The following is a 16,145-nucleotide window of genomic DNA, read 5'->3' as shown; positions in this document are numbered from 1 at the left end:
CGAATAATCTAAAATATCAAGAACAAATCTAATATTATTTGAAATAAGTCTTTTAAAAAAAATTAAATGCATTTAAATCTTTTAGCAAAAATCATGGCTAGAATTTTGTAATCATTATTTAATAAGCTTATAGGTCACCAATTTTCAAGTTGAGCAGAATCCTTTTGAGGTTTAGGGATCAAATTTATCACACCCTGAGTCATAGAGCTTGGGGAGAGATCCCTTATGTAGGCTTTCTAAATACACTTGGAGAAGAAATTGAGAGAATATTTTAATAAATATCTTTCAATTGATTAGGAGATTAGCAAAGACTTTTCCCAGTATCATCAATTTTGGAAATACGGTCTGAGTCAAGAGAATTAAAATATAAATCTAAATTTTGTTGAGAGTGTCTAGAACGATAAAGATTTTTAATAAAATTCTTCACAGTACTTAGAAATGTCTTTATGATCTTTTAAAACCACTCCATTTATGTTAAGACTGTTAATAGAATTAAAGTGATTATGCTGTTTTTTTGGGGGGGAATTTCTTTCTCCCTCTTCATCCATCTCTTTCTTGATCGAACAAAAGCACCATTTGCTTTATCTATAGACAAGTTTTCGTAATGACCATAGGGGGGTCGGTGCATAGTGGATCGGGCGGCAGTCGGAGGGGAGGGCCTCGACAACCCGATCCTTGGACACGGAAACTAGCTCTAGGGACGTGGAATGTCACCTCGCTGGCGGGGAAGGAGCCTGAGATGGTGCGTGAGGTTGAGAGGTTCCGACTAGAGATAGTCGGGATCACCTCTACGCATGGCTTGGGCTCTGGAACCACACTCCTCGAGAGAGGATGGACACTTCACCCCTCTGGAGTTGCCCATGGTGTGAGGCTGCGGGCTGGTGTGGGTTTGCTTATAGCCCCCCAGCTCTCCCGCCATGTGTTGGAGTTTACCCCGGTGAACGAGAGGGTCGTCTCCCTGCGCCTATGGGGCGGGGATAGGTCTCTCATTGTTGTTTGTGCTTACGGGCAGAACGGCAGTGCAGAGTACCCAACCTTCTTGGAGTCTCTGGGAGGGGTGCTGGAAAGTGCTCCGACTGGGGACTCCGTCGTTCTACTGGGGGACTTCAACGCCCATGTGGGTAACGACAGTGACACCTGGAGGGGCGTGATTGGGAGGAACGGCCCCCCTGATCTGAACCCGAGCGGTGTTCCGTTATTGGACTTTTGTGCTAGTCACAGTTTGTCTATAACGAACACCATGTTCAAGCATAAGGGTGTCCATCAGTACACGTGGCACCAGGACACCCTAGGCCGTAGGTCGATGATCGACTTTGTGTTCGTTTCATCTGACCTGCGACCATATGTTTTGGACACTCGGGTTAAGAGAGGGGTGGAGCTGTCAACTGATCACCACCTGGACAGACTCGGCAGACCCAAATGTACTGTAAGGGTCTGCTGGGAACGTCTGGCCGAGTCTACTGTCAGAGAGATCTTTAACTCCCACCTCCGGCAGAGCTTCAACCGGATCCCGAGGGAGGCTGGAGATATTGAGTCCGAGTGGACCATGTTCTCCACCTCCATTGTCGAAGCAGCCGTTCAGAGCTGTGTCCATAAGGTCTCCGGTGCCAGTCGAGGTGGCAATCCCCGAACCCGGTGGTGGACACCGGAAGTAAGGGAAACCATCAAGCTGAAGAAGGAGGCAGCTGACGGGTACCGGCAGGCCAAGCGGACTGCTGCCTGGGTGGTTGTGGAGGCAAAAACTCGGGCCTGGGAGGAGTTTGGTGAGGCCATGGAGAAGGACTATCGACTGGCCTCGAAGAGATTCTGGCAAACCGTCCGGCGCCTCAGGAGAGGGAAACAGTGCCCTACTAACGCTGTTTACAGTGGAGGTGGGCAGCTGTTGACCTCAACTGGGGATGTCGTCGGACGGTGGAAGGAGTACTTCGAGGATCTCCTTAATCCCTCCATCACGTCTTCCATTGAGGAAGCAGAGGCTGAGGACTCAGAGGTGGACTCTCCCATCACCCAAGCCGAAGTCACTGAGGTAGTCAAGAAACTCCTCGGTGGCAAGGCACCGGGGGTGGATGAGATTTGCCCTGATTACCTCAAGTCGCTGGATGTTGTGGGGCTGTCTTGGCTGACACTCCTCTGCAGCATCGCGTGGCGGTCGGGGACAATGCCTCTGGGATGGCAAACTGGGGTGGTGGTCCCTCTTTTTAAGAAGGGGGACCAGAGGGTGTGTTCCAACTACAGGGGGATCACACTTCTCAGCCTCCCCGGGAAAGTCTATGCCAGAGTACTGGAAAGGAGAATACGGCCGATGTATGTGTGTGGTTTTCATCCTGGCCGTGGAACGCTGGACCAGCTCTACACCCTCTACAGGGTGCTGGAGGGTTCATGGGAGTTTGCCCAACCAATCCACATGTGTTTTGTGGATTTGGAGAAGGCATTCGACTGTGTCCCTCGCGGCATCCTGTGGAGGGTGCTTCGGGAGTATGGGGTCCGGGGTCCTTTGCTAAGGGCTGTCAGGTCCCTGTATGACCGAAGCAGGAGCTTGGTTCGCATTGCCGGCGGTAAATCGGACTTGTTCCCAGTGCATGTTGGACTCCAGCAGGGCTGCCCTTTGTCACCAGTTCTGTTTGTAATTTTTATGGACAGAATTTCTAGGCGCAGCCAGGGGCCGGAGGATGTCAGGTTTGGGGACCACACGATCTCGTCTCTGCTCTTTGAAATGAAAATCAGTACCTCCAAATCTGAGGCCATGGTCCTCAGTCGGAAAAGGGTGGCTTGCCCACTTCAGGTTGGTGGAGAGTTCCTGCCTCAAGTGGAGGAGTTTAAGTATCTTGGGGTCTTGTTCACGAGTGAGGGAAGGATGGAACGGGAGATTGACAGACGGATCGGTGAAGCTGCTTAGACTGCTGCCCCCGCGACCCGGCCCCGGATAAGCGGAAGAAAATGAATGAATGAATGAAGTTTTCTAATGAGTTAATTCGACTTTCTGGACAACTGATACCTTTTCAAAGAGGATACAAACAATTATTTTAACAATGTTAAGTTCCTCTAATTTGTATTGCTTGGCTTTTTGAGATCCAACTTTGAATAACATTAATCTAATATTGTATTTTAATAGCTCCCAATTAGAACCAAAATAATTTTCAGCTTGAGCTATATTAAAAAATATATATATTATTGACACGTTTCCTCAACCTCAAATAAAGAAGAGTTTAGTTTCCAACATGAACTATATGTTCTTGAGTGAGATGGGTTATCATAAGACAGAATAATAGACTTATGATCGGACAGTGGAGTAGGCAACATTTCAACCTTATTAACATAATCAGATAAAGAGTCAGATATTAACCAGAAGTCAATCCTAGACCTCAATGAACCAGAGCTGTTAGACCAGGTAAACTGTGAAGCATGAGGATATTTTCCCTCCAAATTTCAGTCAGACCAAAACGGGAAATCAAATCAAAGAGGCCTGATGAACCATGAGATATTCTAGGTGGTGATCAATCCAAAGAGCTGTTCATAGTTTGGTTAAAGTCTCCACCCAAAATAATATATATTTAAATCGGACTAAATAGTTACAAGTTATTTTTTGCAGTGCTACATCCATAAATGGACACAGATACAATCATTTAAGGAAACTAATAAAAAAAGAAAGTGACCTTCAGGATCAGAGATTGTCTATATTATTTTACCCTTAAACTTGTGCTTTAAAGTTAAAACTCCTGCTGAAAGATTAGAACCATATGAAGAAAACAACTCATCACCCCATTGCGATTTCCAAAACTTAAAATCACCTGAGTTTGGATTAGACTCTTCAGAAATCAGAGCTAAGAGATTTAGCATACAAAAAAATAGCTTTTCGTTTGTCATCATTACGTAACCCTCGTGCGTTAATTGCGCAAACAGAAAGTTTAGGAAACATTAGAACAATATCACACCAGAACTGTAACAAGTGGGTTAGCCCACGACAACCTGTAAAAAGATAATTATTCGGGAATAAACAAGTTTGGGGGCAAATCAAGAGAGACAGAGAGAGAAAGAGAGAACAAGATTTTTTTTACTTTGTCTAATAGACTGTTAATCTTTCAGTAAGCATTTTAAAAATTGAGAGCTGTAACTTAAGTCAGAAACCATGACAAAAAAGCCAGAACAGTACCACTAGCAACACCATCTAATTCAAATCATTCAACGACCTCCATTTCTTGCTAATCAAGTTCTTTGCCATCAACGTACGCCTTAGGACCAACAAAGTAAGCGCATTTCCCTTGCTGCCGGGCTCTCTCGACAAGTGGCCAAAGTTTGTTATGCTGCACGCGATCTTCTGCGAAACGCAAATGATGCATTTCAAGATAAGGAGAGATATTTGCAGCTTTCCAGAGAGCATCCCGAAAATAACGCATTGTGAACTGAAGAATAATTCCCCAAGGTTTTTTGGACCAGAGGGCAGAGTGCCGTCGCTCCTTACTCTTCCCAAACGGTGTACCACATCAATTAGCTCGTGAAATTTACCAGCAAAAGCTAGGACAACAGCCTTGCATATATCCAGAACTTTCTGCCTGATGTTTTCTCCTGGTTGTTCAGCTAAACCGTGAAGGCGCAGATTCCATCTTCTTTTATATCTGGAGAGATCCTGTACTTTATTCTCCAATTCACAGGTTCGTCTTTCAGCATTTGTCACCCGCTTATCAACTTGCTCCACATTCCCCTTTACATCTTTAATTTCTTCTGCCAGAAATTCAACTGAAACCTTTACTTCTTCTATGCCTTTATCAAGGATGTCGGCTCTTTCATTGATGACGGACTTGAGTGATGATATTATCATCATGGCTAAAGGGGAATGCAGATCTTCATCATCATCATTCTTGCCTTTTTTGTGCGCTGGTTCCTTTATCGGAGTTTCAGGTAGAGGATGACCTGACCAGGATAACCACGAGTCGAAGTCCACAGTAACACTTGCACCAAGATCTAAAAATGGATCCATCAGCTTAGATTTAAGTATTTTATCCTTTGTCATAGTTCAAAAAATCTTCCAAGGGTTCGATCAGGTAACTCGAATGTGTAAGGCCTAACGAACGTCTAGAAAAAGGATAGGCCTAAATGACGACAATTAACATCCCCAAAAGGAGAGTATAAAAAAAATATTTAAAAAAGTAACAAAACAGACCCCTAAATAATCAAAAAGTGATTTTGAGTAGAATTTATGCAGTATTAATAGAGATGCACTTTAAATCACATGATTTAGAAAAATTGTTCATGGACTAATTCACTCACACTGTCGACTTCACGCCGCCATTTTCTCCCCTTTTTCCCTTGGTTCTATCTTTTCTAACATTAACACTATGGAGAGGATCAGCGACGACGTAGTTTTGTAGGCTTAGCCGGAAGTAAGTCCGCGCCTTTTCCCATAGGCTTTTGGAAAATCGCAAAAAATAAGCTCTGTGATTAACAAAGGTTTATGATGTTTACACGTTTTGTCTATAAAGATAATCTAAATTAACACAACATGTGTTACTTTTGAAGCTGAAATACAATCGGCAGAAGTGAAAAGATAACACGATAGTATAAACAGACCGTACTTAAGGTCGCGCCATATCATCGTCACCACCACCAAGCCTCCGACCACTCTTTCAAACTTTATAAAAAATGTCAAGTCAACATTATTTATATAGCATTTTTTACAATTTTCGTTGTAACAAAGCAGCTGTACAACGAAAACATATTGGCTATAAGCAAAACATATAAGGTTATACAAGTCAAAACAGGTCAAATATCAGACAGACTATAAATTCCTATATGCAGTGTTAATTAAATAAAACTGTAAATAAAACTTGGAGAAAAAAAACTCAGAGGGAAACCAAGCCTAACCAGGGGATTCCAGTTCCCCTCTGGCAAAAGCTGCAGCCTCTGCACAAGCTAGACAAGGCTTGCATAACAAGGCAAAATAAAAAAAATAGATTTAAGATTATAAGACGTGTCAAGTCACTGTGTCCTTCTTTATCCAGCTCTATCATCACAGCTTTTGTCAGGTCTGGGCTTGAACTGTGTCCTGCCCGCTCTGGTAACCTTGGACTGTGTCCTGCCTGCTCTGGTAACCTTGGACTGTGTCCTGCCTGCTCTGGTAACCTTGGAACAATGAGACAAGACTGGCTGAGAGTAGAGTTCTGTTCTGCACTGTTTGATGCAACAAATACATCAGTTGTTATTGGAAGTGTTCCTGGTTCCGGTTGATCTAACTAGTGCACGCTTAGCCTAATACTTATATTATAATAGTGTAGTGTATGCAAGATTAAAAAGATGTGTCTTTAGTCTAGATTTAAACTGACAGAGTGTGTCTGCCTCCCGGACAGTGTGGGGAAGACTGTTCCAAAGATAGGCTAATATGCTCATACTTTTTTGTACGTGTAAGAACTCAAGCTGCCGCATTTTGGACCAGTTGGAGTTTTTGTGCCTGTAGGGCCGCCACCTAATATTGCATTACAGTAATCTAGTCTTGAAGACGTCTCTGCATCTGATGGTGACAGCATAAGATGTAGATGAAAAATGAAAAAAACACAATTCTACAGGTGTTGGCGACATGGTCCTCAATTGACAGAGTACTATCGAATAAAATGCCAAGATTCTTTGCTGAAGACGAGGGTTTTATGGAACATCCTTCAAAAAATTAAGCAGTATTCTTGGTTATTAGGTATGGCGGTTTTCGGTCCAATAAGTAACACTTCTGTTTTGTCCGAGTTCAGTAATAAGAAACTGTTACTCATCCACTTTTTTATATCTACTATGCATTCCACTATTCGATGGAATAGCTGTGTTTCTTTGAGGAAATATAGTGTTGCGTATCATCAGCATTACAGTGAAGCTAACTCCATGTCTCTTTATTATATCTCCTAGAGGTAGCATGTATAATGCGAAGAGCATAGGCCCTAAAACGGAGCCCTGTCGTACACTGTACTGGACTTGTGATTTGCGTGACACCTGATTATTTATTACTACATATTGAAAATGGTCGGATAAATAAGATCGAAGCCATTTCAAAGCTATTCCATTAATACCGACATAATTTTCGAGTCTATGTAGGAGCATGCTGTGTGGTCAATGGTGTCGAATGCAGAACTAAGATCTAGCAGCACCAATAAGGAGATTCGACCTAGATCAGACGGCAAAATATGATATGTGCCCATGTTGCATCTTTTTGTGAGCTTTATATGCGTGATGACATCAAACGTCCCCGCCAAATGAAGTTGTCGTTTTCAGCCACCACCGTTTTTGAGACACAATAAGGCTTTAAAAAAATCACAAGCGGGTTATAATTGGTGTGTTTTATGTCATAGAATTAACATGAAAATATTTAGAGGTTTTTGTTACCAAAGACCTTATTTCGGGTGATTTACCAGAAACCCATTCAAAATACCCTAAAAAGTCCTAAAATGCTAACTCGCATCCGGGTTTTGAACCGTTTCAGAATTGAAATATCTATGTTTGACAAAACTACAATGCACAGTATCATCCGTTCTCAGTCGGACGTTTCCGAAAGTTCTCAGTTCAATGTACTGGTGATCCGAACCTGCTGCAACCGGTTTGAGAACCGCTCAGTATCTACTGCGTCTGCTCATTTGTTCTTTCTTTACACCAGTTCAGTGATGTTGGAGAAATTGAATAATTTTTTTCATTTCTATTAAGAGTGACTGTCAGACATACCAGAAAGTGAGAAATTCAAGTAATTAGTGGAGACACAAACAATTCAGTCCAATTTGCTGATCCGGATTGACTGGTTCACTGAAAAGAACTGGTTCAAAAGAACGATAGGTCCACGAACCGAACATCACTATTTGCTAATGTTGTTTGATCCATCATTGAATTGGAACTTTGTGGACAGTACATTTTAAAAGACAAATGGAGTGTCTAACCACTCAGACCCAAGAAGTGACTCGTGTGGAAATCTGATGAAGAATAGTCACGCAAGTGTTAAAAATGACCATGTCATGTTGTTTATCTGATGTTGTATTTAGTATTTACATGATTTTACACCATGCCAAGGACTATATCATTTTTTATTTTACTGTTATTATCATCACTTTAGCATCTGCTGTTCATCATCTTCCAGTAAGATACTCACTCTCTCCTCCACAGCTCCAAAGTAGAGATGAATAAATGGATCGAAGATCTAAACAAGGCAATTGAAATGTCAAAGAAAACTCAGGAGAAATCAGATCTTCTGTTGGATCCCAGCCTGTGCGACCGTTCCAACAGTAAGTACCTCAAGCTTGTTTGCTTTTCTCTGCTTTCCATGCGTACACAGGTGTTTTTGTCCCACATCCTCTTCACCTCTGTTCCTTAATTATATGTAAACCCCACACCTTCCATTTCCTTCCTTTTTTTCTCCGCTCCTGCTTTCCTTCTCTACCTCCGTGCAATCGTAAGGGTCATCGGATGAGGTGTCTCTGGAACAAGAGTCAGAGGATGACATGAACTCCTCCCGCTGCTCTTTGGATAAGCAGAGCCATCACAGGGCCAACACCACCATGCATGTTTGTTGGCACCGCAACACCAGCGTCTCCATGTCTGACCACAGCCTAGCCGTGGAGGTAGAAAAACACACAAACTTAGTTTCTTCATGCAACTTAATTGTGAGGGTCTTGACTAAATGCGATAGACATAACAATAAAACATTTATGAAAGCTCTATTGTTGTATTACAGTAATTACAGCAACTGTTATTTTTTAGGAACTTTAAAGCAACCACTATTTGCCCATAACTAGTAAAAGTTTACTCCTGGTACTCCTGAACCCCATTCACTGATCCCATAAAATTGCCAGAGGGCCTTCTGTTTGAATGAAAATGCATCCCTGTTTGATCTTAGGAGCTATTCCGGGAAGGGGACCTAGTAACATTAACGTGACCAGTCCAGGAAAGAGCCCTGTGTGAACAAAAGCTGTAAAAGCTGTGAATAGCCGGAATATCGTTGCCTGCTTCTAAATGCAGTTTAAACTTAAAAATACTTTAATCAAAACTATTAACACGAAAATTCACAGCGCTTCAAAAGCTTAATGTTTCTGTGTAGACAACAGCTCAACTTTCACCCGAACATTTAGGCTACATGAGATTGCTTTTCTTGTAAACAATACAAACCTTGTCAAGTCAGCTTTATTTATATAGCACTTTTTACAATTTTCATTGTTACAAAGCAGATGTACAACGAAAACATTGACTACTGTATAAGCAAAACATATAAGGTTATACAAGTCAAAACACAGGTCAAATATCAGATAGACTATAAACTCCTATATGCAGTGTTAATTAAATAAAACAAAACAATTCCAGCAGCCCCCCCGGCCAGGCAAACAGTGCAAAACATTATGCAAACGGTGGTGAAGGAACCCAAAACTCAATTGGAGGAGAAAAAAAACCTCAGAGGGAAGCCAGGCCTAACCAGGGGGTTCCAGTTTCCCTCTGGCAAAAGCTGCAGCCTCAGCACAAGCTCGACAGTGCTTACACAACAAGGCAAAATAAAACTACTTTTAATTTAAGATCATCATTAATAATCTGAAATTTTGTAGAGTCGCCACATCCTTTGCCCAGCTCTATCATCACAGCTTTTATCAGGTCTGGGCATGGACTGGGTCCTGCCCGTTCTGGTAACCTTGGAACAGTGAGACAAGACTGGCTGCGAGTAGAGTACTGTTCTGTACTCTTTGATGCAACATATGCATCAGTTGTGATCATATACCGACCTAAGTGTTTAGTTATGGTTTTTATAGCATTATGTGCAATACGCTTTATGAACAGGTTTTTCATTCGATCTGCGTGAGCTAATTCTGAAATGGTTACAAAATATAAATGCTAAAAAAGTTATTACATTTTTTCTTATTTTTAAACTCACATTTTTGTACATCATATCACTAAAAAAATTATGTTATCAATCCTTTTGTATTGCAGTTAGGCTATGTTGCAAAAATCCTGGCTAATTTTTACTTCACAATGTTCCATTATAATTACAACAAGCCTGAACAATTTGCTTAAATTTATTTTCATATGACATTTTATATTTAGCGTAAGCTGTTTTGGCTATAGCCTAGCTTGGTTCTTATTCCTCATTGCTCTTTGTTGTTTTGCATTTACCGATACAATTTAAAAAAAAAAGTTTGTTTTAAAACTGACGTCTTTGTCATTTGCCAAAACCAAAAAAGAGAGATTATTTAGGCATATTTGGCACTAAATAAAAGACTGTAATAATTACAAATTGCTGCTCTATTTAGCCACCAAAAACACTCGAGAAAATCTCTTTCTCTGTGATAAGCCCTATTGTCACAACAAAAAAATGCACATAACATTACATTGCAGTATATTACATCAAGTGTCTTTACTGGATCTTCTCGGGATGTGTGTGAACGCAAACAAAAATTCCAGATAATCACTGGCAGTGCGAATGAACAAAATCAAACGATCTCAGGCCAAATTCCGGAATACATTTTCAGTTTATTTTTCTGGATCTCTGTATGAAAAGGGCTCTGGATGCTTAATAAATGATATACATTTTTTTAAAGGCATGTGACAAACAAGAAATTGAAATTGTTTTTGACATGCGTAGCTCTTTGTGCACACACACACAAATATATACCGTCACTAAGTCTGGCTGTTGAGGTCTGGACTGCAACCAAAGCTTGTGGATGAGGGGTGAAGACAAGGGTATTTTTTCTGTATCTTTCTTGTGTTTCTTACCTCATTTTTTCCAATAACACACTGTCCAGTAAATCCTTCCCCCACTTCCAATGTTTTCATGTCTGTAACGTTTTGTTTCCTCTTTGTTTTCCATCTGTCCTTTAATAGTATTAACAGTATCTGCCTTGCTTTAAAATGACTGAATTAATGAACTTCTTGCTTTATAAGATTTCCGCTCAACAGATATGAAGAACTTTCAGTCTGGCATTTCCCTACTCAGGGATTGAGAGTTAACAGTCTTAACACACAATGTGTCTTTTGTTCTTCTCTTCCTTTGCTCCTTGCTCTCTGGTTTGTCTTCATGACTTTCTTTGCCGCACGTTATCTGTCCTTCCGGTTTACGTCCTGTTGCCTGTGTTCTGTCTGCCTGCCTGCCTGCCTGCCTGCCTGCTCTCAGTATTCAGTTCACCAGCTGTGTCTCCTGAGCTCCCCCCTCGCTACCTGCTTGGTCAGGGCCAGAGGCCCAACACCATCACACATGTATGCTGGTACCGAAACCAGAACCTCTCTCTCAATGACTACCTGCGGATGAATCAGGTACAGATGAGGTCAAAAACTTTGAGTTACGGAACATTTTATTGTCAACATTCCACCTGGATATACGAAAAAGGAGTATTGCAATCCTTAACCCTTAAATCAATGGAGATTTTATATGTGAACTGAGGAAACGGTAAAGGGATGTTTAGATGAGAAAAACCGCAAAAATCAATAGTTATGTTTTATCAATGAGGGACTATTTACTGTCCAGTGTTCTAGAAATTTTTACTTAAACTAAAACGTATCTTTTTCTGTGTTTACTGCATATTAAAGATTCAACTAACTGGTTTATCAGTTATAATTATAATAATGCATTATATGCTACACTATTTAGTCATTTTTGCATTAGGGTTACAAATTAATTTAAAGTGTATTTCACAATACGTAAACATACTGGACAGAAGTTTTTAACACTACACAAATGATAGAACAAAATACAGCCAACAGAACATAGAGAAATAGACCAAAATGTTAAACATCTTAAAGATTTAATAAAAAACAAACACTAATGGTCCTTTTGTGTATGACTTGTTCTCTATGAATTGTAGTAATTCAATTCTAAAGTTCCTGTTGGGCCTCATTACAGAACCAGCTGTCTGGCTACCTCCTAAGGAAATTCAAGAACAGCAATGGCTGGCAGAAACTCTGGGTCGTTTTTACCAACTTCTGCCTGTTCTTCTATAAGACACACCAGGTAGTAGAAGAGGCACCAGCTCTTTGATTTGTGTTTCCGATGTTCATCCTGGAAGCATCCAGTTTCTCTAGGTGGTTTGAAAGTGTAGACCATTTTTATTAATTAATTGTTTTGGTTCCAGGATGACTTCCCTCTGGCCAGTCTTCCGTTGCTAGGTTACACAGTCAGCATCCCGGGGGAATCAGATAGCATCCATAAGGAGTATGTCTTCAAGCTGCAATTCAAATCCCATGCTTACTTCTTTAGGGCTGAGAGCGAGTATACATTTGACAGGTAAAGCTATTTTTGTATTTTCATATTTACATTCATTCAGATCTTTTTATCTAAAGTGACTCATTCAGTCATTTATGTTTCCTGGGCACCGAACCCCGTTTGCGCTACTAACACAATGCTCTAACACCTGAGACACAAGAACACAAATATATGATCATATATGTTTTAATTTAACGTGTTATTACGTGTCTAATTTATTTTTTGAAAGGCAAAATATGTAATGTGTTCATTTGTTCACTTTCGTTTTAAACCTTTTTGGTTAAAAAATATCTTTCCTCAACCACACCACTACATGTGGAAAAAGCCATACGTTTTGTTGAAGAAAAACACAAAATGTTGGTTTTCAGCTGTCGGATTTTGTATAGTTACTCATATTACTCCGTATTTAAGCTAAGAAAGTTTTTAAAGTAGTTTTGCCTTCAGATAGATTTGATATTCAAGACACAATTTGAATAGTGCATAGTGTGATGTCAGAGAAACGCATAGCTGAAAGACTACAATGTGCATACTAGTATGTCCTCTTTTCTCAAATATTGTTAAAATGGCAAACCTATGTCAAGAGTGGATTAACTGTCAGCAGTGTTACACAAATATTATGGCTGCAAATCTAAAGAAATTTGTAAAACCTATCTTTATGAAAAAAAAATTCTGTTCAATGGCTGTTCTAGGCCTCCATGTTGAGTATAAGCCCAAAAGTACAGTCCAAAAAATGTTGATTAAGTTACTGTCCACCACATTATCCAGTAAATATATATATGATAAAAGTAAAAAGTTGACAATGGTTAATAGAATAAGTATTAACTAATATTACTACATAAGCAAGAGTTGTATTTAAGGTCATGTTTTGAGGCCAACGCTCCCCATCCAACCTGATGGAGGTTGAGAGATCTTGCAAAGACCAATGGGAGAAACTGCCCAAAAATAGGTGTGACAAGCTTGTAGCATCATACTCAAAAAGACTTGATGCTGTAGTTGGTGTCAAAGGTGCTTCTACAAAGTATTGAGCAAAGCTGTGAATACTTACGTACATGTACTTTTTTCGTTTTTTATTTTTAATAGATTTGCAAAGATTTCAAACAAACTTCTTTCACATTGTCATTATGGGGTATTGTTTGTAGAATGTTTAGGAACATGATTAATTGAATCCATTTTGGAATAAGGCTGTAACATGACAAAATGTGTTAAAAGTGAAGCGCTGTGTATGCTTTCCAGATGCACTGTATTTGATCACTATGGCAGACCATGAAATAATAATTGGTTTATTTGTTTATGGAGTTTAAGATAGTGAAGTAATTATTTAAAGGAAAGTTTGACGTGCTGCTAAAACCTACTGTAATGTGTTTATAGATGGATGGAAGTAATCAAAAGTGCTGCAAACTCCACAGGACGCATTAGTCTGCTTGTACACAAAGGCCCAGCAGAGATGAATGGGGGGAGCTGAGTGTGTCAGACTGAGCTCCTGGAGCTGGGGGCTGGGCCCACAGTCTGCCAGAACCAAACATTATTACTCTTATTTTATCCTTTCCGTTTTGTGGCTGTGGACCGTCTGTCAGTTTGCTGCTTGCTGGGAATTTGAGCTGCTTATTTAAACCTTGGACACTTTCTCACAAATTGTCTTTCTTTTACTCATCTTCTTTGTAATGGAACACATTAAAAGGGTTGTCTACTGAACCACATTAGACTGATATAATTCTTATAGAACCATATTACTGACTGAAATATTTGTGATTTCTTTCAAGGTCCAGAGAATATTTTCAAGGGTATTATTGCTTTATTAATTTTGTCATTAGGACGATATTTAATTCATATATTGTGCTTTTAAGAATGGACTCATAGGACCAGAAAAACTGATGTTATTTAAATTTGATGTCCTTGGACAAGAGTGACTAAATACTACTGAGGGCAGTGTTGACATACAGAGGGTTTGAATTAAGTTCAGTTGGTGACGTAAGTGAAATGAACAATAAGGAATGCATTAATGGCGGTCAGAGAACATGTTTTCAGGCACAGGGTGTTGGGAATTGGTTGACTGAGTGACTGGGTTAAATATTGGTACATGAAGAAATTTGAGAGAAATGGAAATGTTTTGATAATGAGGCAACCATATCATTTAATTAAATTGGTTTGCACATTTTGTGCAGTCCTCTTCCAGCGTAGATCTGGTTTGTCATATTGTGCTTGAACGTTGTGAATTATTTAGTTGATTCTTGAGAAATTACCCAATAAAAACTAATGTGTTGTTTGTTTTAATATAAAAGACTTACCAAATGAAGTATTTAACCAAACTAAATAAAAAAATTTAAACAATGCATTCACCAATGCATCATTCTATGATAGTAATTTGAAATGTAAATATTTAAAAAGATCAAGCCCTACCGAAGATAAAGGGTCATCCACAATATATACAGTAATACATCTAAACACAGGAAAAGGAAACAGGTCTAAAGTCAAACTTACATTGAACATTACTGAGCTATCGAGGTAAAAACACAAGTGCTCAAATTCAAATCTTGGCCTAAACTGTCTGTTCCCATATGCCATCTTGAATTCATTGTTATCACAGTCATAACAGTGACGTTGCAATTAATTTCCTTTTATTTTGGTTAAGCATATTAAGAATTATTGTAAATTACTTTTTCTTCATCCATTGGTGAACTCATACAAAAGTTAGGCTTTGTTTTTGTTAACACCAATATATCTTACTTTATAAATGTGCATAGCCTCGGGAATTTTGAGCAGTGGGTGCTGTAATTTGGGCTTCATTTCAGCGTGGGATTGCAGGGATTTTGCATAATTTAATGCTATTCATGCCGCAAATCTGCTTTAATATTGCTGGATTTTCCAGCATCGGTTGTATTTGCATGATTTCAGATAAAATAATAAAACAAACCCAAGACGCAAAACAGTATGTCTTTATTCTAGAATTTAAGTCAGTGCTTCACTAGCCCTCTCTGTCTTTCGCTGAGCCCTGGGGCCGGTTGCATAAACTGCTTCGACTAGTCTTAGTAGTATGTTTTTCTTCAAAGCTGGTTACAACTTATTTATATCAGTTACATAATAAGGTAGATTTGGCTGATTGAAATAGGAAAAGTAAGACTGATTTGTCCTAACTAATTTCTATCTGTGAGACTAGTCGTTAAGACACAGTCTTAATTTAGTGGCTAAGTTTATGCAACTGGGCCCTGTTGAGCATCGCATGTCTCGCGCACTCGCACTGATGCGGGTGTCACACACCGGAATTTACCAAAGTAAGCCAAAGAGCATATTCACTGATTAACATTCAAATGCCAAATGTTTTTCAATAAAAACTTTAATTAAAATAGTTTATGGCCCATCCTGCATTAGAAGTAGACTCAACTTCAGCTTGCGTATGTGGAAATAAGCATCTGGTGCATGATACATGTAAATGTTGTAGACGTGACACGATTATAAAATACAGCATATAATTAAAACAAACATATCAACTGATGTTAGAGGTATGACTATATTGGTTATAGCCAATGCACAATCGTACGACGCGGTGGCAGCTTACATCAACCTGTAATAAACCATGGGCAAACTGTACAATATCTGATTTGGGAGACATTTTTGCCTCTTTCTGGATTATTTATTGTATTTATAAAGCTTTGTTAATGCCTTTTCCATAAACATGCTTTACGGGGTTGGCCAGAGATTAAACCGTGTTGCTTTGTGTACTCAATTTTAATATACTGTATGTGTGTATAATATATATATACATACATACATGTGTGTTTGTACAGTATAGCCTGTGTGTGTGTGTTCACTGTATATACAGGTGCTAGTCATATAATTGGAATATCATCAAAAAGTTGATTTATTTCACTAATTCCATTCAAAAACTGAAACTTGTATATTATAGTCATTCATTACACACAGACTGATATATTTCAAATGTTTATTTCTTTTCATT

The 16,145-nt window shown here is 39.5% G+C and overlaps 1 protein-coding gene across 8 annotated transcripts in view; it reads left to right on the top strand.

The window, feature by feature from the left end:
• Positions 1-15,113, top strand: part of farp2 (FERM, RhoGEF and pleckstrin domain protein 2) — a 91,746-nt gene extending 76,633 nt beyond the window's left edge. For 4 of the 8 annotated variants that reach the window (XM_079459864.1, XM_079459862.1, XM_079459865.1 and 1 more), the window contains 5 exons: positions 8,122-8,240; positions 11,108-11,247; positions 11,834-11,941; positions 12,063-12,214; positions 13,562-15,113. In XM_079459864.1, the coding sequence (XP_079315990.1) occupies positions 8,122-8,240; positions 11,108-11,247; positions 11,834-11,941; positions 12,063-12,214; positions 13,562-13,655 (613 nt within the window). In that variant the 3' untranslated portion in view covers positions 13,656-15,113. Of the gene's footprint in view, positions 1-8,121; positions 8,241-8,412; positions 8,577-11,107; positions 11,248-11,833; positions 11,942-12,062; positions 12,215-13,561 lie in introns of all 8 variants that reach the window. The other 4 variants (XM_079459860.1, XM_079459859.1, XM_079459861.1 and 1 more) reach the window with 2 other exon arrangements.
• The last annotated feature ends 1,032 nt before the right edge of the window (positions 15,114-16,145 follow it).

The sequence above is a fragment of the Barbatula barbatula genome (genome assembly GCF_947034865.1).
Source record: "Barbatula barbatula genome assembly, chromosome: 7".
Lineage (NCBI taxonomy): Eukaryota > Metazoa > Chordata > Actinopteri > Cypriniformes > Nemacheilidae > Barbatula > Barbatula barbatula.
This window is presented reverse-complemented; position numbering and strand designations above follow the sequence as displayed.